The sequence below is a fragment of the Amphiprion ocellaris genome, chromosome 15 (genome assembly GCF_022539595.1).
Source record: "Amphiprion ocellaris isolate individual 3 ecotype Okinawa chromosome 15, ASM2253959v1, whole genome shotgun sequence".
Classification (NCBI taxonomy): domain Eukaryota; kingdom Metazoa; phylum Chordata; class Actinopteri; family Pomacentridae; genus Amphiprion; species Amphiprion ocellaris.
The window spans coordinates 15,217,819-15,242,281 of record NC_072780.1 but is presented as its reverse complement, the minus strand read 5'-3'; the positions used below and the strand labels follow the sequence as shown (position 1 = coordinate 15,242,281).

Sequence of the window (24,463 nt, the reverse complement as noted above, 5' to 3'; positions counted from 1 at the left end):
ACCACATTCTGCATGACATAAAAAAATAATATGTCTGCAAACCAGGAATGAAACAATAATAAAAAACACAAGACTGTCCTGAGGTCTTGGTGACAGAACATTCAAACGCTTTTCGATCTGTACTCTAAAGCAATTAATAGACATGAGAGGTCAGACTTCACCTGAGTAATGCAAGGTTATATAAAGCTGTGTGTGTGTGTGTGTGTGTGTTTTTAGTGTGCTTTAAATGAATGTATATTCATGCTACAAAGTTAAATATGTTTGCTTCCTTGGTCACTCACACAAAGGTAGCTGGACATTAGACCACTGCAAATGAGTAACTGAGTGTGTCAACAATCAATTTTGCAGTTGTAGCTGTCCTTCGGGAGCTCATTTCGCCTGCAGGGTACCAGCAAAACTAAATGATGGCAGCCAATTTGATTTTGGTTTGTCTGTTCTCCCTCTGCAGCCTTTCCTTGAGTCAAGGTAATACATGAAAAATTGAGCTGTGTCAATACACGACCTAGTGTTACCCATGTTTGATCACATGTATAGGTCTTTATTTCACCAGTAATATGTGGTTTGAAAAATGTATTACTACGTTCAGATCACTTTTCTGACACATGGATACGTCTCTTTTTTAATCTCTACAGAATGCAATCAAGAGCTCCAGGAGAACGTGGATTTCCCTGGAACAGACATAAAATTTCTCTACTCTCCTGGTGCACAGCACTGTCAGCAGCTGTGCACCCAGCACCCCTCCTGCCTCTTCTTCACCTTCATCCGGGCTGATTGGACCAGAGATAACAGGTATGGTACTTTAAGTAGTACTTGTGAAGAGTGATGTATTTGATTTAAAATGCTTCCACAAAATAAAGCACTGGAAGTAAATCTGGAACTCTGTAAAACTTGAACAAAATCAAGTGAAACCCACTGTCACAAGCAAATGTGTTCACAAGTACCTTTTTTTTTTTTTAAAATCCAGAGCTTTTAAGCTTTCAGAAGTCAAGAAGATGAATTAAGATTGTAACAGAAATGAGAGCAGTAGACATTCTTCCAGTGCTAAGTGTCTGTTTATTACCTAAGCTATTTTTCAGTTGATTTAGAGATACTATAAAAAAAAAATTACTGGCTTATAATGTAATGACCCAGTCTAAAGACGCTCATTTGTTTGTGTCTGGTTGTCATTCTTGTATTTTTCTGGAGGGTTGCTGGACAAATTCTTTTTTTCCTACCTATTGCAGTAGATTAAAATTTACCAATGACCAGTCAAGTGTGTCTTTTGTTGTTTACGAACATAAAAGTCAGAGAAGATTCCCCTTTGATTCCAGATTCCAGATTCAAGACCTTTATTTGTCACAAACACAATTGTACATAGTATAATGGGCAATGAAATGCATTGCTCACCTGTTCGATACATACATATACATACACATACACACATATATATATATACACATATACATATATATATATATATATATATATATATATATATATATATATACACACACACATCCATACATATATGAATATATACATACATACAGATAGTAATTAGCGATATAAATATATCAAAGTGGAATAGTGCAAATAATATATATACAAGGTGAGAATGAATGGGATATTGAACAGAGGTTGCATGATTGTCTATTGAGTCTATTGTTTCAGGTTCAGCAGGCGGACAGCCTGTGGGAAGAAACTCCTCATCCTCACTGTGTTTGCCTTCAGGCAGCAGTAACACCGCCTTGACGGCAGCAGAGAGAACAGTCTGAGGTTGGGGTGGGTGGGCTCACTCACAATCTTCTTGGCCTTTAACCTGCAGTGTTTGTAATAAATGTCCTGTAGGGTGGTTCTGATGGTGTGCTCAGCTGAGCGGACCACCCTCCTCAGGGCCAAGAAGTCCTGCTGGGTGCTGCTGCCCGTCCAGGTGGTGACACTCCCAACCAAAACAGTCTCAATGGTGCAGGTGTAAAAGTTCTTGAGCACCTTGTAAGGGACTTTAAAGTCCCTCAGGCATCTGAGGTGGTAGAGTCGCTATCGAGCCTTCTTCACCAGGGTGTTAATGTGACAGACCCACGTTAGGTCCTGCATGACGTTAACACCCAGGTACTTCAAGCTCTCCACTCTCTCCACCTCTGTCCCGCTGATCCTGAGTGGATGGTATGCCCTCTGCTGCTTCTTGCTGTAGTCCACAATCAGCTCCTTGGTCTTGCTGATGTTCAGGAGGAGGCGGTTGTCTCTGTACAAGTCTTCTAGGTGGGCGATCTCCATCCTCATCATTGTTGGAGGTCAGACTTTGGTTGATTAACTCAGAGTATGAGACATGGGATGGGAGATGCCAATTGAAATGATCAGCAATTGGCGGGCTTGGACCTGCAACCTACATCTGGAGAGTGAGACTACCCCTGGCCTGACTGAAGACTCTCCCCTCCTCTCCAAAGAACTCGACTTTGTCTGAGTCTGACAGTGAGGAGTTTCTAATCGACATACCTGCTGCTAGCTGTGCTGACCACATGGAATATATTTGGGCCACAGCCCTCTGAGGGAGCTAGCCAAACACATTTTGGACTAGAAACCCACCATGATGATGATGGCATGCTGCACAATGGTTTGGACATGCATGTTTTCACAAAGAATGAGCACAAGGATTAGCCTTGTCAGTATGCTGCCACTGCCGTGCTGGCTGTCCCGCAACCTCAGCATGCACAGCCCCCCAAATCTCCCATCCAGGTACTACATGTTCTCCACATTACAGCTGAAGAAAATCTGTTGAGCTCAAGTATGCATATCCTGTGTGTTGAGCTCCAGAAAAACCTGGTGATGTGTTTGGCAAAGTTTGTCTTTGCTGCGTCCTTACAGTCCTTTGACACTTTTCCTCAAAGAAGTTAAGGCCACTGCAAATCACACTGTTTGTGTGTTCCGCTTTCCTTGGAGAAGGATGGTTTCCATGGTGGTGACACAGAGACAACTGTGGCTGTTTCTTTCTGCTGTAGAGACAGACCCATTTATCTAGACGAGTCAGTCTCCACTGAGGGCCTGTTTGGACATCACTTGATGCCAACAGGTGAAAGCTGAAGAAGAAACAGATTGTGTCTCAGTATGATGTAAGTCCTATATTTTCCTCCAGCTCTTGCAATCCTGCAACACCATGGCCCACTCCCAACAGTGCAGCACTGCCAGTCAATGAAGCTGCAGCCACCCACTCAACATACATGCCACTCTCATTTGGAGCAAGGGCCGGAACAAAGCGATTTCATTGCTGCGAGACTTGATCTTAACAGCTGCATCACTTCCAGGCAAGATTGTGGAAAAACTCCAACTTGGTTGTTAGCTTTCCACCTTTGCAGGAACCCGACCTGCTGCATCAGGGCTTCCTAATAGGGAGGATGTGTTTGCAAGGTGGTATCCACATATGCTTTCCTAAAGGGATGAGGGACTACTGAAGGATATTGAGAGGTTTGTAAATGTTGGTACAGTGCAAACTGTACATCAACCACCTGGAGCTGTTTGAGGTGTTTGAACAGTAAACTTTAATTGTTAACGAACAGTTACAGTTTATTTGGCATCTATTTCCACATGCCATGTTGGATTTATTGACATGACCCCACACACTCTGTTACTGAAGCCTACGGTTAAATCCAGCATTTCCTCAAGGGCTTTGTCATTAATACGTAAGGCTCAGGTAGTGCAGATTTAAAATTTCTTTCATACAAGACTTCTTAATTTCTTGCTTTATCCCCAGCAAAACAAGTAGACCCTTTGAGCTGCGAGACGACAATGCTAACCACTGCGTCACTGTACCACTTAAGAAACATCTTCACTCTTCTTCAGGCACTTCTACTGCTACCTTAAGTCCACTCCCACTGGGAAGCCCAATGTTCAGACTCCACTACTGGGTGTCACCTCTGGCTATTCTCTGAAATCCTGCATCCCAGACCAACGTAAGCTCACAACCGTTACGAAACCATGACAGAAGCCTTTGATTAATTCACAATGTATGGCCGCATCCTGTCAACTTTCACTGTCTGTGTTTCTGTTGTCTACAGAAGAACTTTGCTTTTCTCAGGTGTACCAGAACATCGACTTTCTGGGTGCAGACTACAGATTCTTGTTCACAGCTGACTCTGAGGAATGCCAGAGGGTCTGCACTCAGGACCCAATCTGTCAGTTCTTCACTTTTGCAAATGGGGTTTTCACACAACCGGAAATCAGGTAAATCTGAATCACATAATGGTGCGTTACAGTTTGAAACACTTTGTCATTGGTGCAAAAATAAGGTTTATTCTCATTGGGTGGATTCATAATAGACAGATTTTAAAAAGAAGAAACATGCTCTTTTACAAGTCCAGCTCCAATATTTGACCCCATATTTTCTAAAATTCAGCTTGATAGAGTCTTCTTTTAAGCTCCATGCCAAGGTTTCTTTCTATGCAAGCTTTCTATTAAACAATTCTTATTTCTGTGTCCAAGCTAATATAACCCTTAAATGTCACTGTCATGTAAGAAGTGTTTACTTAGACTTGTCAAAGCTCCTTGAGGCTGAGTAGACCTCCTCATGACTAATGAACTGAATGGATCCATCTAGTGAGAAAGACGATTTAGCTCTGGAATCTGCACATAAATGGCATGATATCATAACCTCCATCTTTTAATGATGCTGTCATTTCTTGCTCTGTTTTAGGTATAAATGTCATCTTAAATTCAGCTGGAATATACCAAGAACTGATATTGTAGAAAGAAAGGCTGGTGTGACATCTGGATTCTCCCACAATGCACAAATGACAGCTCAAAACTACGACACAGGTACACAAACAGTCACATAGTATGTGGAAATCACCTGTATGTGGTTGTTTTCCAACTGTATTGATTATATTTTAAACAGCATGTCAGAGCAAACTGTTTCCAGGCATTGACGTCTCAGGACGCAACAGCCTTGTCCTACCAGCTGCCTCTCCTGAACACTGTCAGGCTCTGTGCTCTGTTCATCACAGCTGCACCTACTTCACTTATGCCAGGTACTGTGTTTTTGACTCATTGTCTCAGAGTGACACAAATACTTAAACAATCTTTCATGCTGAATGCTGGCCACAGTTAGTCCAATGAGACTCCAATAAGTTGTTGTGCCCCGAATTATATTTGCCTATTCACTGTTCTGGCATCATTATCTTGACCGTCCTGATGCTGATTTTTGCTTTTCAGTTAAATCTGCTCTCTGCTTTTGGATGTGAAAATTCAGACATGCTTTAATTGTAAATAATTATCTTGACTTTGCAGTAATACCTTCAGTTGTCAGTTGAAGAACAATCCAAACCAAATGGTGACCAATGTAAGAGATGGATACACATCAGGGCTGCCACCACGCTTCTGTCAGCCTAATGACGGTATGTACCACTGATCAACACCAGACCTGTGAGAAAGGACACACTTTGAGGAGACCATCACAAACCACAGCAAATGCTAACTGTTTATGGTGTAACTTCAAGTTATCGATTTACCCATTTCTTTTAATCAGGCTCAAGCAATGCTAGTAGATGGTGACCTGCTCAATCCTGTTTTTACTTTTTCAATGAAATATCTCAACATCTGTTTGAGAGTTTGGATTATTTATGTTTGATAGACAGTTTATCTTGACTTTAATGATCCTCTTTGGTGACATCTAGCACAAGCTTGACTTTCACACTTATGGTTTTTACCAAAACATTTCAAAAGATTTTGTCGTTATCTGTACTTATCAGAAGGTAACTTCCTGGTAACGGTACTCTCTCATTTCACAAACAATACAGTTTCCCACCAGATTTGGTTAGTTTGCAGTCTATAGTATCTAAATAATTCAGCACATACACATGCTGTATCGATCCGTCCTTTCAGTATGTTGTTTGTGTGTTAAGTTTGCAGCAGAAGTTAACCCTGTTCATCTCTGTTAACAGACTGGCTGAAGGTGGCTCAGGAGGGAGTAGATTTCCGAGGTTCTGATATTCGCTTTGAGCTGATGGATGATGCAGAACAATGTCAGAGGACCTGTACTGATGATCCCAACTGCCAGTTCTACACCTATGTCAATAACAACTTCTCTAACCGTGATTATTGGTACAGTATTTCCTCCTTATGCATGCATGCAAAGCTGCTTCAAATCTGCTCTAAATCCAATCATGTCAGCCATTACATTATTACCCAGAAATCATTTGGCATTTACCATTCAGTAGTAAGATGTTGTTGTAACCTCACTTGTTCTCCTAATTTAATATCAGCTGTATTTCTAGTGTTGATTTAAGATGTTTCTTGTGTTGTAGGCGTCGCTGCTTTCTGAAGCGTGTCATCACCATGCCTGCTCCTCCCAAAGTTACCAAACTGACCAACGTTGTGTCTGGATTCTCTCTGAAGAACTGTGACCAAAGTCAAAAATCACATGTTTAAGTTAAGTTCTGTGGTAAACTAATTAAAGTTGTCACTGCTAACAGGCAGACTTTGTGTGTTTTCTCACTCTTTTGACTGTGGCCTCCACCCACATCAGTTTAATGCTGCATCTCACCTCCCAATCAATCCATGTGTTTACATGAACACTGCTTTTTAAATCACCCTTTTTCCTTTTATCTTTCCGTATGCAGTATTGCTATAAAATTATAATGATGTTAATGATTAAATGGTCTTCATGGTTCAAAACTACTGTATACCTGTGTGACTGTGAACTCACATAACCCAATGTACTCCGTAAATTTCAATGATTTAACTTTGGCCATGAAAATATAACAAGTTGGTCCTGCAAGTAGCCAGTTGAAACTGGCTGCTCAGAAACTGATAATACCAATGTAACTTGTTTATGTGCCTGCTTAAAAACTGAACTGTTTCCACCTATTGTCAGTCTCTCTTTCAGACTCTGCTCTGTTCAAGTGATTCCTTGCGCAAGTAAAATTTTGCTTTGACTTGAGAGACGACTGAGTATTCATTTGGAGAAGTCACGAGTATGGATAGAACTTAAACACAGGACTAAACAATAATGTGCCTTAAGATTTGTTTGCACGATGAAACCACATGTGTATGTGCTCTTACTTCAGGGATAGTAAGTATAGTTACTGGAATTTATGCATAGTCTTACCCATGCCTATTCCTGCAAAACAGTGAAGTGACTGAAACAAGGCAGTAACAGGCTTTATATTCTGTTGTAGGTTGCAACAAAGACATGCAAACACAAAGCAGAGAAACTGTGAAGCTTTAAGTCAGAGGGGTACCTGGAAAAGGTGAAAGGACAACTGATTAAAAATTAAACAACAATGTAGATTATATAAAGTTCACATACTCTAAGCATCATCATAGAAATAAGAGTGTGGGATGTTTTTGGCAAATAAAATGTACACAAAAATGAACCTTTAAGGTGAAATCAAGTTTTTGTTTTGTTTCTGTAATACATTTATGTGTGTTGTTCCTTTTCTGTTTCCTCTCTGATTTTTGTATCCCTTTTCAGTTACTACCTGTATTTTTTTGAAATTGCCTTTCCTTGCGTGTTGCTTGTGTTCTTATTTCCGTTCCTTGTCGCTCTTTTCCCTCCCTTTCGTTTGTCCTGATAGCTTTATTCCGTGTCTTGTCTCCCCACTCAGTTCTGAGTTTTTGAATAATCGCGTCTGTCCCTCTGTCTTTGTCAGTTTGTCCTGTTCATTACCCTGTTTACCTCTCTCATGTTAGACCTCCTGTTCACTTACTTCCAGTTTGTACATTTAGTTTCTTTCAGTGTTTTTGTGTTTCTTATCTCTTACTTCAGTTTATGACATGCTTTATTTACTTTTAATGAAATTTGTGATTATGTTTTATTTTTCTTTTGATTTATCTGGACTGTGGTTTGCCTTTTGCATCAGCTCTATGATTAAAGTTTGCACTTTGTTCCTTTAATACTGGTGCTTGTATTTCGGTCCTCAACCCACAGATCCATGACAGGTTGAGGTGTCAGACCAACTTTTCTATGCCTTGTAGCACAGATGCCATAAACATATATGTATATAGAGAGAACAGAACAGCATGACTTAGGTCTGCAGAGTGAAACTAAACAGAAGACTGTCCTGAGGTCTTGGTGACAGAACATTGCTAACACTGATTTTAAAGTGAACTCTAAAACTGTCAGTAGACATGAGGTCAAACTTTACCTGGGTAATATGAGGTCAGTTTATGAAAAGCTGTGCATAGGTGAGTAGTAAACAACATCACTGCACCCTCCAGATAAGGACCACTATCAGCAGGTATTTGTTCAGAAATTTCCTACTACTAAATTCAGACAAGACTGAAGCCATTGCATTTGGGTCCAAACATCCCAGAAACTCACTTTCAAAGCATATAGTTACTCTGGATGGCATTACATTGGCCTCCAGTACTACCGTGAGGAACCTCTGAGTTATCTTTGACCAGGACATGTCCTTTGACTTACACATAAAACAAATCTGTAGGACTTCCTTCTTTCACCTGAGAAATACTGGAAAAATCAGGAACATCCTGTCTGAGAGTGATGCAGAAAAAAATTGTCCATGAATTTGTGACTTCCAGGCTTGACTATTGCAATTCCTTACCATCAGGTTGTCCCCATAGCTCTCTGAAAAACCTACAGTTGATCCAAAATGCTGCAGTCAAAGTACTGACGGGAGTTAGCAGGAGAGATCATATTTCTCTTATACTGGCTTTTCTTCATTGGCTTCCTGAGTGATCTAAAACAGAATTCAAAATCCTTCTCCTGACATACAAAAGCTCTAAACCAATCTCCATCATATCTTGAAAACCTTATAGTACCAGATCCTAGCAGAACTCTTCTGTTACAAATTCAAGGTGGCTCAGGTGCAGGAAAAGGAACAGACAGATTCAAAATGCAAGTATAAGGTTTATTTGCACAGTCTAGAACAAAAAGAACTACAAGTAGCAAGACTACACTATAAATTTCCCTGTAAATTTACAGTAAAGAGCTGGCAGCAAAAGTTGCCAGCAGACAACTGTTATTTTACAACAACAGTTTACTGTAAAAAAGAAAATTACAGTATTATGCTGTTTCGAGAGCCATTTCCTGGGGCTTTCATTTTGAAATCCCCAGGAAATAGCATAGCATAGAAATGGCTCAGACAAGAGATGACTTTTCAACATTAAGCTTTTATTAAGGCCAACTCTGTATCAAACATGGTTCAGAAACTGACCTATATAACCCATTCAGTTTTAGTAACATACAATCATTTCCTCATGCTGAACAGGTTCCCATTCTGCATGTTCTACTTCAGGTACACTGAGTTTGGGTTGAACACATTCAGCAACTAACAAATTTCAAGTAATTCAAGTCTTGTAAAATAAAATCTATAAAAACAATTAATGATGTTTAACAGGTTGTCAACAATCTGTTTAAAAATTGCATATCACATTTCAGGCCTTCAGAATCAGTCTTTCATAACTCTTGATCATGTTCAATAAACACCAAGTCATGGAACAAACTTGGAACTGAAGTATTTTATACTGAACCCAACACAATACTGAGACTTGCTACCTTAGAATGACAACATGAACATCTGGTTGCAGACGGGGCTTTTGCTTTGTCAAAATGAGGTTCTGTGTGGACAGGTGCTGTGGGTTTACATGAAGTCCCACTCAGAGTCCATGAGTCTTTTTATAAAGGTGACTACATGGGGATTTACAGTAGATGTCTTCTTCTGGAGCAGCTTCCTGACCTCTTGAACATCACCTTCTCCTGACTGGCCTTTGTTCCCCTCTCAGGGTTGATACCAAGAAAGACCCTACAAGGAAATGACAAAGAATATATTAGGTGTAGTAGGCAAAGATTCCTTGAACATAATATGGAACTCTGTCACATTCATCCAAAAAAAAAAAAAAAAACCGAACAAAAATAAACAGGAAACTCAAGTTATTAAGCAAAACAGAGGCTTCCAGTTAAAACAGCTATTTAGTTCAATACACATTTAAATCTAATTTTTGCAGCTGTTTGCATAACACCCAAATTTACCTTTCCTAAGTGGAGAGAAAAGCAACATGACACATCCTACAAACCTTTTTAAAAATTGAAATTACCTAAATGGTCGAATGCAGACAAGTACATGTGGAGATCTGATAACAGATCAGTGGAGCATCACATTGTATATTTGATCAAAAATTACACAAAGACAGAGATAGATAACCTAACCTAGTTGGATCTGGTTGCTTAGAAATTCATTTTCCTGGTCTGGTCTAAAAGAAAGACCCAAAGTTGTGTCCACTCTGCAGCCGAAGGGGAGCATGCTAGCTGCTAGCTAACAGTGTGGGAAACGTTAGCATTCATGCTAGCGACTCGTGGCTAACACCAAGCAGTAACTAACCTGGCTGTGTTTATGTTACTGTCGAAGAATAAAACATAAAAGAGACTGACAGAATTAAAAGTAAGGCTGACTTTTTCAAAAACCAAAGTTACCTTGTTAAGTGAACCACCGGAGCAGGATGGATCAGCTACAGGTGATCCCTGCAGGTCTGAGGGCCGAAAATTGTCGTCCTCAGTTCTTCCTTTTCTCCCAGGTCTTCCCCCAGTAATGAGTAAAATCACTGATACATACTCTTTTAAACCTATTTAGTCACTTCTTTGTGTTGACTGTTTGCTAAATGTGGTGATGTGCAGGAAGATTTGCCGAGACGAGTAACGGTCGGACTGCAGCAACAGTCACACTCAAATCAACCCAAACCAGAAAAATACTGTAATCTGCTGTAAGATTGTACAGTAGCTTGTTGTTAATATTTTGTTCTTTAAAAACGTATATATTTACAGCATTCAGCTGTATTTACAAAGAACGGATATTACTGTACAAAATATGCAGTATTTTTACTGCAATTTGTTACAGTGTAGGAACTACAACAGGAAACACTCGAGGCAGAAACAAATCATTAAGCTCAGGTAAGTACGAGTGACCACTAGAGGCGAGGATGACCAACAAACTAGCACTGACTCACGGTGGGTAACACCCAGGCAATAAAGTTCAAACTCTAAATATTATGATAACAGAACCCACACAAAACTCAAAGCGAAGCTAATCACGTTAAGCTCAGAAAAATCACTGAAACTGCTGATTCTACAAATGTACCAAACAATAACACTAGGAAGAATAAACAACTAAACTAAACTGTAACTCACGAAGAAACATAAGCGAGATGCTCGGACTGGGATCTAGCGTGTCTGGCAGGTAGTTCTTGGCTGCTCGCTTGGAGCTCAGATGAAGAATGGCAGGTTACTGAAGATGGACGCCAGGTGTGAGGAAAACAGCTCAGGTGAGAGAATCCAGGCTCGGAACTGGAACTGGAGGTGGAGGCGGAACACAGAGGGAACGAAGCAGAAGCAGTTGGACCCAAACTGAAACGAACGAAGGAGGACAAACAGGATTACTAAAGAGTCTCCAGAAGAAACTGAGGCTTGAGGAACAAGCAGTATGTGGTTACTGGCTATGTCACAATCCGCCACTGAGAGGTGAGTGGCGTCTGCTTATACTGTAGTGATGAAGGGCTTGATTGGCAGCTCCTCAGCTGCTCCTGGACCAGCTGATGATGATCACAGATGAGGAACACCTGCTGCTGCCGCTGATCCAACCTGAGAAGGAAAACAAGGCGGAGAGAGGGAGGAGCACTATCTGGGCCTGGCAGCAGCCAGCCTAACATCTTCACTCTCAGACTGCAGGCTTATTTGTGGTTCCCAGAATTTCTAAAAGTAGAATGGGAGGCAGAGCCTTCAGTTATCAGGCTCCTCTCCTGTGGAACCAGCTCCTAGTTTGGGTTTGGGAGGCAGACACGCTCTCTATTTTTAAGACCAGGCTTAAAACCTTCCTTTTTGACAAATCTTATAGTTAGGACTGACTTGAGTGTTTGATCTCAAAGCTGTCTGTATCTCAAAATTATTTGTTAAAGTCAGAAAAGACAAATGCTGATTGGTTAAACTCTGAGAGGACAACAAGCACAATTTTTCTGCTCTCTCAATGTCCTCGTTGAACAGCAGTCTTCTTCTTTAATATTACTATCTTAACTATAAAATTCATTAAATAGATTAACATAAGAAACCCTCCATTGTGTGACCATGCAACTGAAGTTACATGCAATAACTACATTGTTTTGGCGCAACTTGAGTCAGTCTCTTGGTTGAGGCTGTTGGATCTAATGCTGAAGTAGAAACATAAAAGCTGAAAGGGCTGATTAACAGCAGTCACTTCTACAAATGTTCACACCATCTCCTACCTGACACAATTTTCTGCAGTAGAAATCACTATTTATGAATGTCTGCATACTCACTGAGTGAAACTTCATCCTTTAGGGACAAATTTAACATTCTGAATTAACCGATCTGATGAAGAAATTGTGGTTAGGAGAATATATCTTTGCAGGCTGCACAGTGGCTCAGTGATTAGCACTGTCACCTCACAGCTAGGAGGTCTCTGGTTCACATCCCGCCTGGGATCGTTCTGTGTGGAATATGCATGTTCTCCCTGTGCATACGTGGGTTTTCTCCAGGTCTGGCCTCCTCCCACAGTCCAAAAACATCATGAGGTTAATTGGCAATTATAATTGTCCGTAGGTTTGAGAATGATTGTTTGTCTCGATGCGTACTTCTGTGATAGACTGGCGACCCGTCCAGGGTGTCTCCTGCCTTTGCCCTAAGTCAGCTGGGATAGACTGCAGCCCCCCTGCAACCCTAATGAGGAGTAAGCCCTGTATTGGTCAGGAATGGATGGGAAAATACATCTTTGCCTCCGGAATTCTTCTTTTTATTCCTGCACCTTTGTAGTTTTGACAGCAGAGGTCACCAAACTATATCCATGAACCACTGCTGGAGAGTCACTTCTCAGTGGAAATACAATGAAGAATGAAGTCGTGAACTCAGATTTAATTACACCTGAGAACTCAAAATTAGAAATTTCATATAAGTAACGTCAGAAGAATAAGGATTCCTTTTTATCAGTCCAGCAATTTACTGGATTTACAAAAGTTGTAACTTCAAATCTACACAGCTGTGAACAGGCATACCTCACTGTTGTTCAAAAGTTGTCTTCCGTGGCCACAGTTAAATGCCAGCCTGATGGTGCTGCTCTCACCTTCACATGCACCATATATCAGATGTGCTAAATGTAGGCCTGGTATATATTGCACAAGACATTTTCTCTCTAATATTTTTGTTTAAGTCTTTTTTTGCCTATTTTTGCTGCAAATGTGATGATCAGTTTCACATTAAAATACTTCGATCAGTACTACTGCAGAATGATTAGTACTATAGTCCCTGTCAGTGTGTCATATAACATGTTCTGTGGTTCTGAAGGCAGGTTCTTAATTAAAGTCCCTCTTAAGTCATTGGTCAAACCCCTAAAAATGTTGTTACTGTTTTTTATTTATATGAAAAAAATTTCTTGCAGCCTTAAAATGGCTTTGATATAACTCTACAGTGTGGCTTCCGCTGAAACGTGCAGATATAGGCACTGACTGTTCTGTAGATCTGACAGCAGCTGAACATGTCAGCATCATGTCTGAACGAGCACTCTGGTCATGCTTCTGAAAGAGTCGCACCGGCAGTCTTACTAGGTTTGACCTATTAACATTTCCGTATCACTTTCAACATGACACGAGTCTGAACTGCACAGTCACATTAACGGATAGACACACACAAGCAGCGATACTTTGAGCAGTGTGAAGTGATTTAGGGAAGGATTTCTCCACATTTCAGAACTAATATTCGTCTGACGCAAAACAGAGAAGACAAGACACAGTTTGTACACCAAAAATCACTCAGCACATTACTCATTTCTGTTTCACAATTTGAAAGCTACTCAGCTGCCAACTAAACTTTGTACTATACATCACTTGGTGTGAGGTCTAATCAGGCATGACTGACAAATATTGGATGCCTGAATGTAACCAAGAGGAACAATGGAACGATGGTGTAAGTCTGAATGACAGAGTGCTGTCATTTTAATGGACTGATAAGGCAAAAATGTTCCTGATCGTATGTCTAAAAAGTGCTCAAAACTCCTCTTTGCTTGCCAATGTTCTGTTATAATATTGGAGTAATTCATACATGTTCGAAACAGAAAGTGATTCTGAAAAGAATGATATGGAGAACTGCTGTTATGAAATCTAGCACCTCTAATCTATGTTTTTGAGACTGTCATATGTTTACTGCAGTGTGAAGGTAGAAATGCTCTGTCATGGTGTTGACTGTTTGTTTCATTCATCTGTTCTGGAGTTTATGAAAACACTATATGGAACTGTTACCAAGGTTTAAAAAAAGATCAAAAACAAAAAAACATCTTCTTTAAGGTGGTCTTTAACCATAAAAGAAACAGAAAGTCTTTATCTCAACCTGAGCTTGACTTGTAATATTTCTGACATGAAGTCTCTGTATTAAAAGAAGTGAACATGTGGAGGGTGATGAGAGAGTTACACAAGTCTGGACAGAGAAGATTTAAAGCAAAGTTTTGCTACAAATTCATAGTCATGGAATTACACTGATCAGGGTAATTCCAGGGTGGTCAAGTGATCTCAGGCACCAGCATCATGGAAAAATGTCAAAAAGAAACTGGCCAGAACTCTGTTTTTAAAAAAATCTGCTCAGGTGAAAGATTCAGCGGTGACGCGTCAGTAAGGATGAGTTTACTTACACAACCTGAGACAAAAATGTTCTCTCACCTCCTGAGTTTTCCCCCCTCTCGCTTCTGCCCTCCTCCCTGCATACTGAGCCCTCCTCTTTTCCTCGTCCAGCTTGTGCCATATCCCCTTCCCCTCACAAACACACAGCACTTCCCTACTACTTTCTCCGCCGTTCCTTTCCCTCCTTCCTCCTCGCCTCCCTCCAGCCTCCCCTCCCCTCCCCGTGGGAAACCCAGCACAGTGTGACTGTGGTTGTCCTTCCTGGAAGCTGTGGTGGTGACTCTGGCTCCTCCGCTCAGAGGCTAGAATAGTGCCATCCAGCCTGTGTGTGTCTGTTTGTGTGTTGTCTGTGTGTACATCTCTCTCTCTCTCTCTGTGTGTGTGTGTGTGCTCGCACCCTCCACAAACATTCCACCACCATACCGTCCGTCCAACCGCCGGCCGGCCTCGCACGAGAGCCACGCCGTCACCGCGGTTCAGTCCTGACGCCAGCCCTGAATACTCACATTACACACACACACACACACGGCGTGTGCGCACACCACATAAACAAAACACTCAGCAAAAGCGCACACACACACACACACACACACACAGATGGGGAAGGACAACACATGAGACTGGCTTAAGCACACACAAGCACACTCACTCAAATAAACAATACGCACTTTGCGGAACACACACATTTTTTGGACCGCAGACCACAGACATTGCATCCTGAAGTAGATCAAAGCGTTCTCCGGCAGTAAACACACACCAGCCTCTTCTCTGCTCTCTCATCCCCGCCGAGCACTTTCTGGTGAAGCATGGCACAATTATGCTGATCTTCTTGAGAAACGGCTCGTCCCAACTGTCATTCATCATTGTTCAAGGGGTTTCTTGTGCACCCTTGTACATGCTGGCCAACTCTCTGTGATTCACACTCTTTCTCCTTCTGTCCTTTTCAACCCCCTCACAGTCCCTCTCATCTCCCCATTAACCCTGTCTCCTGCCTCCCTCCCACCCTGTTATTGAACGTCTACGCCGAATCAGTCACCCAACCGCAGCTCCTCAGATCTTTTCCTTTTGTTTTCCCCTCTCTCTCTGTCGGTCTCTCTCCATCCCTCCCTCTTGCCGTCTTCTTTTCTGTCTGTCCATTGTTGAGGAGACAGTGGCGCAGACAAACAGGGAGAGAAGATATCCGCTGGTGTACCACAAGATTGGAGAGAAAGAATGGCAGAGAGACAGCGGAGGAGAGGAAGATACATAGGCTGATATGAGGGTAAAGTTAATTACAGGGGACTGCCAATTAGAGGGCAAAGTGATGGGTCTGTTTGCCTCGCCGCGGCATCCCAAAAACATCACCATCTCCCACCATGTTTATCCTCAGCAGCCACAAGACCACAGCTCCCATCAGCCATCACTGGAGACAGCTTAGATACCGAAGGGGGTTACGGCTGGGGAACATGCAGGCAGTGTTTGGAGACATGGCGAATATGGATAAATGTGCAGTTTTTTTTAACCATTCCTTTGCCATTTGTGTTGACAGCAGATCAAACAGCTGCAATTACATGTTTGCATATACTTGTACAGACAGAGAGAAAGAAAGCAACAGAGAAAACATGAAGCAATGGTAAAGGCACTTAGTCTTTATAGGCAAAAGTTCTTGAGAAAAGAAAAATTAATCAAATGTATAAATGTTTTGGAGAAAAAAAAGAAAGATCACAGTCCAAAGATCAGTAACGACTCAACCTCCCTCTGTTGAGCGTTAGACTTTATATATGGCTCTGTTGGACACTCTTCTATTTGTTTATTCAAACCTTCACATTCTTTCATTACTCCATTATGTACTGATTGCTATATTCAGAAACTTCACCCACAGTCTGATATGGCTTTTAGAATCCCTCAAAAGCAGAAACAATCATCATCAAAGGTTCAACACTTCTTGCTCCAAAGGTATCATGTTTGCTACATGGTGCACGAGAGGTCCATGTCCACTGCACAGAGTTCATTTGGGAAACAGAGTTGATTCTCAGAAAGCTCCGATCTCAGTCCCCCATCCCTGGGCCGCCTTGGCTGATCCGCTCAAGCCCCTGCGCTGCACTGTGGGAGACCCCAGAGGTGCGAAGGGCCTGAAAGAGACTTGTGGAGGGGCAGCAGATGATGAAGTGGCAGAAGAGGAGGAGGTGGAGGGGGAGGAGGAGGAAGGGGTGGGGAGAGGTAGAGGTGAGGCCCGGGTGGTGCTGTGAGGGGACGGCTGGGTCGGTCTGGAGGGTGTTAAGCTGGGGGACGCTGTGAGGGAGGGCACCCTGTGGACGGTGGCCAGAGCTGTGGGCGCAAGGAGCGGCGGTGCACCCTGCTGGCACCCAGCCAGGGGGGCGAGGCGGAGGGAGGCGGGTGATGGGTAGCTGCCCAGAAGGGCCAGATCCCTTCGGCCGCCGGGGAAAGGAGGTGAGGAGGACGCTGGCGAGGTGGGGGAGATCTGAGGGAAGGACGCCCAGGGCCAAGGAGGGAAGGGCAGGGTGGAGGCCGGGGGTGACTGCAGGAGGAGGGGGTCCAGCTCACTGGCGCAGTGGGAGAGATGGGAGACCAGGCGAGCTCCGATAGGGTCCGGGGACTCCCCCTCCAGCGAGCTGAGGTACCGCACCACCTCTCCAACACACTCCCTGAAGCCCAGGGTCCTGTAGTCCACCGCCAGAGCTCTCGCATCAAAGTACCCTGAGGGAGAGCAACAGAGTTTAGTCACACACTGAATACATCTAATGGAATGCTATAAAAACAAACCCACCCTAAATTTTTCAAGCTTTCCAAGTAAAAAGAAGGCAATAAATAATATTTCTTTGCTTTCTGCTGAATTTTAGTTTCTTTTCCAGCTTTCTTTTCAAGGGCTTTTTTGTCAATGCTCCATAGAAATTGAATGACAACAGAATTCTCACCTTTTCCTCCCATAGCGTGCAGCAGTTTGAGGTGGTCCACTGTCATCTGCAGGATCTCTGCTTTCTCCAGCTTAGATGAACCCTACAGGTGACAGAATGATGATTTAAAAAACAGTTTAAATGTTTAGTTTTATTGTGCAACTTTGAAAGAATTGAAATTATTCTTTCCAGGCAGTTACCTGTTTCTCAAAGGCACTGGGCACCAGCCTCCGGAGCTCCGACAAACTGTGATTGATGCGATCTCTGCGCCTTTTCTCTATGATCTACACATCAAGAAGAGCAGAAGGACATTCAGAGCCAAGCAACGAGACAGAACTAAAACAGATGAAGACCAGGAGGTATCAAGCACTCACCCCTCTTCTCTTCTTACGGGCCAGAATCTGTGAGGCGCTGCCTGGAGACATGGACCCGGTGACTGGACTGTACCATGCACACAGAGTAAAAGACACAGAGCAATGAGGGAGATGGGAGGTGGCACACACTGAGAGAATATCTTTGATTCTCCTGCATATTGTTATTATTACCCTCCTTAATATGACACAGAGGCAGGATGGCACATCAGCTCCCTTCAATCTAATTTGGTTTTTGGGCACAGAGAAGCACCCGGGAGAGGAGGGAAGATGAGATTGTTTTTGGTTTAATGCGTTTCTGGACATTAGTCTCAGTGAAATGACATGCTGTTCTCCTTTCCATCTGAGCGAAAGCACTTTTAGAAAGATGATTATATAGCCTCGGGGCGATGCTTTCGCTCGCATGGGGCTCCAGCATGCAGCATGGGATCGGAGCTGCTCCGAGTACAGTCACTCAATATGGATTGTGTTTGTTTGTGAACTCTCATCTTACGGGCCTGAAAGAGCCTGACAGCTTGGAGTTCCCATCAAACTGCCCCACCAGAGACTTACTGCGTTTCTATTAGATTTGAACATGAAGGCTGCCAGTTTAGCTGTGTGTTTTTGTTTAGGTTTATGTTTGATGGAGCTGACTTGAAAAGGCAGCGCTGTCTTCTGTTTGCATGTCACATGGCAATTTAATTTATCCAAACTGTCTTTAGTGTTACTGGCTTGTTCAGGGCCTGTGATGTAACCAGTACTGCTGTGAATGTGTTTTTCTGTAGATGCACTGTTACACAATACACTTTAATGATTAGTGACTTTTATCCAAATGTCTGGAATGTGGGCCAAAGAATTAGACTAATTCACCTTTAAAAGTAAAATGGTATAATGGCTTTTAAAGAGAGTCTGCAGAGTAATTTTAGTGTTTTAAAGACAGTTTTCTACAACGCTAAAATGGGTTACATGTAATGGGACTGCAGGTTAATAATGTATCACTAATTTAAAAGTTCTCATTGTTTGCATTTTCCAGCATATTTTTCTAAAACGATGTATTTAACGGTTTTCACAACAAAAAAAATTGAATAATGAACAAAAACATCCAAGTTTCCTACAAATTTGCATTGTAATCTTGGGTGTTTTTGTTCATTCTTCAATTCAAATATAATTGAATTGAACAGAATTTAATAATGAGCAAAAACACCCAAGTTTCCTGGATAAATTTATAACCTGAGTAAAGCTCCACTGAGTAGAAAAATGAACATTTAAAACTGCAGCGTTTCTGACCATGAATTAAAGCTCACCATTTTTGAATAAATGAAAGAAAGGCTATGTAATAAAATCATCTCACTGTATTCACAAACACCATGTGCATCAAATGTTCCTACAAAATATATTTAATGTTTAGGTTGTTGTTGCCTGTTGCTTAATTGGACAGTTAGTTTTTTCTGCTTTATGCAGCATCGAAGATTTCCAGAACAGGAAAAGATTTTTTTTAAAATACATTTTTTGATAATATTTTGCAATTATATCAACCAAAACATTTTTAGGAATAAATTATAAATTGTATTCACCTGATTTTATCTGATTTGAAAATATTTTTTATGTTATATATACACAACATTTACTTTCAAACAAGACAGAGTCTGAAAATTCTGCTCGTGACCTCAGCTCCTGTCTCCCTGCTTCAGACATGACAGGCCCAACGTCATTTTTAACCTATAATTTTTACCACAGCCTCTGTACTTACTGACATGCACGTGTAATAGTAGCAAAAAGCAGGAATGACTTCATAGAAGACTGGGAAACTCACTTTTACACTGACAGTTTAGGTTTATCTGGCTGACATGATTTCTAATTACTTAGGAAAAAATAATCTAAATACAGAAAACTTTAAATAATATAGTTAAGTTTTTTTTTATTATTGCTTTATGACACAACTTCTCTTTAATCAGCTTCTGGGACCTAAAACGAACACTTTTCCTGCTACTTTTTGTGTAAAGGCCTCATTCTACTGCAACACTAAATCAAATTTGCTGTGCAATTTCCCTGTAAGTTGCGACTGGAGGGCAGGTGTTCCAGCCTCAGGTGTGTCTGGCGGACGCTCACCAGTAACTGTCTTCTTGTCCCACGTCAATGAACTCGTCTGTGTCCGAGTCCGGGGAGCTGTAGTCGTGAGGTCTCTTCATTTCTCTGCCTCTTCTTCACTGGCAGGACTGATGATGGATGATGGATCTGGTGATCTGGTCGGTCGTTCTCTCTGCTGAGCGTCTCCCTCTGGACCAAGAACTCACCCGGGTTGCCCCTCACTCTCTGTCTCTCTCACGCTGTTACTTATAAAAGCCTTGTTGTCCTTAGTTACTTCTTGTCAGTGGTGTTTGTTTTGTTGCCGTTGTTTCTTCGTGCGTCTCCTCTCCTGTCCTCGGTGAGTCAGCGGTGCCACTTGATCAACCCCCAAGGGCCCATGACAACTAAGGAAATTCACAAGCTGCTTTTAGTCTTTTCCCTCTATCACTGGCATCCAATCATAGTGTCTCTCTCTCTCCCTCTCTCTGTTATTTCTCCCTTGGCTCGGTCTCTCTGTCACAGCCACCCAATGACAAAATAGGACTTTGGCAGTTGGGGCAGGGTTGCCAGCTTTGGCTCCCCCCCCCACACTGCCTCCTCTGCCTGTCCCTCCCTCCCTCCCCTTTAATCTGCCCTTCCCCGGCTTGTCGCCCCCTCCGTCCCTCCCTCCACCACCCCCCCTACAGCCCCATCTTTCCGCCTCCTTTGCTCAGTCATCCTCAGTCAATTAGCCTTCCAATCTCATCCTGCTTTCCCTTCCCTTCTTTCTGTCCTCCTTTCTCTTTTCTGCTCCTTTAATTATGCTGCTTTGTGGAACAATGGCGGTGGGAGGGAGGCAGAAGGAGAGAGGTGAGGATTGTGGGAATTATGAACTTGTTGTGATGAGACAGACACACAGGTGACTAGTACAGGAGGAAAGTGAAAGACAAACAGTTGAGAAGGAAAACGCGGGTGCAAAGATAAAAACATGGAGATTTGTGCAAATTTTCCACTTCTAATCAGTACTCGTGTTGATTTTTAAACATATGGCCTAATCAACTATTAGCTACATGATTTAACTATTCAAGCTCTTTAATTATCTTAAGTTGTTGTCATTCTCAGATTTACACCATAGAACCCACTTAAAGCCAACTTTTGAAAACTTTTGCCCCACATTTGCTCTAGTCTGGAATCACGGCATCAAGGAGGTCAAGAGAGGAATCAGCCCAGTGAGTGTCTGAACATCTGGGCTCTTCAGCAGACAAGATAGCGCTCTCTTTCTACACACTCTATAACCCACCCACCCACACACACACACACACACACACACACACACACACACACACACACACACGGCTCTTTGCAACACTTGGTTCCGCTGCCACCGTGGGAAGATTACTGCTACAGATTGCCATGGAAACATGAGACCCAGGCGCCGGTTGTTAGGAGCGATGCCTGACTGACCCAGCGGTGTGTGTGTTCATATGTGCATGTGAAAGAGGCAGGGAGGCCGAGCAGCGTGCCCCCTTTTCCACACAATGCCCAGCTGAGTGTGTCTCTTCCTGCCTGGCAGACTGGAAGGGTGTGTTAGTTTAAACGTAGCACAATGCACCAGATCTTTGTGTTTATTTGTAGAGCGAGAAAAGTGTCGCTTTTAAGTGGTAATGAGCTCCCTAAATCAGGTGTTTTTTTAGTAATATTTTCACGTTTTCATCTTCATCTTGCTTGCATTGGGTGTAATTCAGCCCTGTCCTCGAGCATTTTCTCATGTCATATGTGTAAAGTAGTAGACTAACTGAAAACATGTGCTTGTGCGTGTGTTTGTACACCCACTTGTCAGTAATCAGTGTGACCATCACCAGGGGGGCTCGCAGTGTGGTGAGTATGAGTCAGGACTAACAGAAAAGAGAATTCCCTTCTTCTCTCCCTCTAAACAACCCCCATCCGCATGTCCTTTCATTACCAATCATTCCTTAATTCAGATCTGGATCTCATTTCAGCATGAGAAAACTGGGAAGAAAGGAAGAGGAAAAAAAATACGTCTATGAAGTCCAGCTTCAGTCTCCTCTGTTGTTATTTTTATCACCCACCCACCCTTTGCTCCTTCTCTTCAAAGATTAACTTTTCCTCTCTGTATCACCATTTTATATTAATGAAATCACTCTGGTTTTGACTCGTGCGAGGCCAGCCACACTTCCCAACTGTTCCAGGATGAGGCATGAAAAACCAAGCAAGAAATGGAAAGTCATTAAGAAGATGAATGAATAAATAAATACATTAATTATGAAAATGGTTTCATGGTGGGGGCGTGGAGGAGGGATAGGGGGCCGCATGGAGACCAACAGAAGAGCGAGCGAGGGAATGCTGGCACTGGATGGTGGGATGGAATTCTGGGAGATTTCTGGCGATCTTGGTCGGCCACTTCAAGTCGTCTCCCTCCCATCCCACCAAACCACAACAAGGCAAACGTCCCTTATTGAAATTAACAAGCTCATACTTTTACAATTTGTACACACACGCACAACTCAAATATGAACGTGCAAACGCTCAAGGACGTACACATGAGGCCATGAACTGATTCACACACACACACCCACACATACCACGCAACTCCCTCACACGAATGTGGACAGTGCAAAGCCACAATTTATAAGGCACAAACACTCGGCTGCAATTATTGTTTCTGATGCATGACTATTGCTATTGTTTGAAAGTCTGTGAGATGGAACCAGCTCAGCAGGATATTTTGTTTGTGACTTTTTCTCTGTTGAGAAGAGCTGAATAACTGATCAGATATGTCTCTGATTACTTGCGCTCTGTGCTTCAGCAACAGAGAGCCAGCTTTCAATGACATTATTCCCGCCCAAAATTAAATACGCCACAGTAAAAAGGCACTCAGAAGAATTCAAACCTGTTGAAAGAGAAAAACAAACAAAATTGAATTAAATTATTACATCAGAATGCACAGTAAATCTTTATTTCACCCAAAAGGGCACTTTTATGAGCAATAATGGTTTAATATAATCTATGAAAAATAACCAGCACAAGCTTACTTGCTTAAAATATTATCACACATATGCAATTTGAAATGATTTACATAAGGCATGAAAATACATTAAAGCAAGACATACTAGGAAAACATGCTATTATGAAAGAGACATTTAAAATATAGTTGCAACGAGTAAGTAAAAATAAAATAACTGAAAATGGAATATCATTCACATTCACAAAATGTCACGATTTCATTCTAAGCTTCCTTTGAAAGTTGAAAGGAGAAATTTCCCAATCAAAAACAAAGAATTTAAGCATTCATGAGAAACCCAAAGAATAAAAAATCACTGCAAGTGCAGAAACCCAGAGTTCACTGATCAGCAATAACATGCAGCAACAAAAACAACTGATTAGAGACAGTGTTCATAAAAATCACAATTTTTAAAGGTTTTCAACCACACATATTATTTTCTTGTTATTTGTACCGCTCCTGCACTGTAAAATGCTTCTGTGCTGCTTTCATGTTAAAAACTGTAAAGAAAAAAATAGGGTAAATTACAGAAAATATCTATAAAATAATTATATTACTAGCTGATAAATACACAAAAGCAAGCTAATATTTTACAGTCATACACATTGTAAAAAAAAACAAACTATTTGTTTAAGTATATAATTTTGATATGGACAGTGGTGAATTGTTTATTTACTGTCGACATATGAATCTACATTTTTTTAAAATGTGATTTTACTAGAGGATTTTACTATTATCTGTTATTTAACAAACCAAGAAAAATAATTTTTCCTCCAAATAACGGCAAATACTTGTAAAATAGTCACATTATTGCTGATTTAAATACAGTGAAAGTACAGTCAAATGTAAAAATGCAGATTTTTGGAATTATTCTCCATATCATTCACAACTCTGGCCTGTTTTTTTTTTTGTAAAGGTAAATTTAAAGTACAAGGCATCCCAAAAATTTGACCAAATCTCATCAAGTAGCATCAAGCGACTCAAATGTTTATTCACTGTCTAGAAGCCCTGTGGAGAATTTACTGAAAGGCCAAATGTGATGAAAGAAGCCCTGCATGGAGCCCTGCTGTATGCAAGTGCTGCTGACATACAGTAAACCCTCAAAATCTGTTGATTCCTTATTGGTATGAGGCCATTGTAATAGTCAGCCTGTAGCTGGCCGCTCAGTCACTGGGATCCAGATTGGATTGGCATGGGAACTGGCACCGGAGTAGCTTGGCACTCTCTGGTCTGGACCCATGAGGGAATTATCTGCCTTTCAGACACATAAGGAATGCCTGGGACCTGTGGCACTGGCTGTCTGGCCGTCTTCACGATTCACTCGGTATAACCTGAATATACGAGGCATTCCTGGAAAGGCCGGCTTTTTCCTTTAGGGCGTCTCCACAGAGGTGCATTGTGGTTTTTTTATGCTCTGATTGAGCTGATATGAGGTGTGAATAAAGCAGCAGAGAAACACTGTTAGACACAGTCAGTATATACATGTTGGAAGTGGCGGATGCTGTGATTCGAGGTGTCAAGAGGGTGGGATGGCTGCAGCGATGGGTCACACT

General features: G+C 41.9%; 2 protein-coding genes and 1 long non-coding RNA gene across 3 annotated transcripts; 1 reads left to right on the top strand and 2 right to left on the bottom strand.

Moving 5' to 3' along the window:
* The first annotated feature begins 308 nt into the window (after positions 1-308).
* LOC111572227 (coagulation factor XI-like) lies at positions 309-6,907 on the top strand. Its single transcript, XM_023275799.3, has 9 exons — positions 309-465; positions 633-789; positions 3,814-3,923; positions 4,029-4,194; positions 4,664-4,785; positions 4,865-4,997; positions 5,257-5,363; positions 5,910-6,069; positions 6,273-6,907. Exons 1-9 carry the CDS (start codon positions 402-404, stop codon positions 6,394-6,396), a joined length of 1,143 nt encoding a protein of 380 aa, XP_023131567.2. The 5' UTR covers positions 309-401; the 3' UTR covers positions 6,397-6,907.
* Positions 6,908-9,079: 2,172 nt separating this feature from the next.
* LOC129350594 (uncharacterized) lies at positions 9,080-11,818 on the bottom strand. Its single transcript, XR_008604048.1, has 2 exons — positions 10,400-11,818; positions 9,080-9,731 (listed from the first exon to the last, which is right to left on the bottom strand). It is a non-coding gene; the product is annotated as an uncharacterized LOC129350594 (long non-coding RNA).
* Positions 11,819-16,204: 4,386 nt separating this feature from the next.
* On the bottom strand, positions 16,205-20,419 carry heyl (hes related family bHLH transcription factor with YRPW motif like). Its single transcript, XM_023275800.3, has 5 exons — positions 19,952-20,419; positions 17,867-17,933; positions 17,693-17,776; positions 17,514-17,595; positions 16,205-17,295 (listed from the first exon to the last, which is right to left on the bottom strand). Exons 1-5 carry the CDS (start codon positions 20,029-20,031, stop codon positions 16,610-16,612), a joined length of 999 nt encoding a protein of 332 aa, XP_023131568.2. The 5' UTR covers positions 20,032-20,419; the 3' UTR covers positions 16,205-16,609.
* Positions 20,420-24,463: the final 4,044 nt, after the last annotated feature.

Bases quoted from the DNA above. Each gene is read 5' to 3' on its own strand.
- LOC111572227 (XM_023275799.3), top strand. From the start codon at position 402: ATGATGGCAGCCAATTTGATTTTGGTTTGTCTGTTCTCCCTCTGCAGC. The intron at 3,924-4,028 runs GTAAGCTCACAA...TGTTGTCTACAG, and splicing joins ATCCTGCATCCCAGACCAAC to AAGAACTTTGCTTTTCTCAG. The intron at 5,364-5,909 runs GTATGTACCACT...CTCTGTTAACAG, and splicing joins CTTCTGTCAGCCTAATGACG to ACTGGCTGAAGGTGGCTCAG.
- heyl (XM_023275800.3), bottom strand. From the start codon at position 20,031: ATGAAGAGACCTCACGACTACAGCTCCCCGGACTCGGACACAGACGAG. The intron at 17,934-19,951 runs GTGAGCGTCCGC...TGCATGGTACAG, and splicing joins GGACAAGAAGACAGTTACTG to TCCAGTCACCGGGTCCATGT. The intron at 17,596-17,692 runs GTAACTGCCTGG...TGTCACCTGTAG, and splicing joins CCAGTGCCTTTGAGAAACAG to GGTTCATCTAAGCTGGAGAA.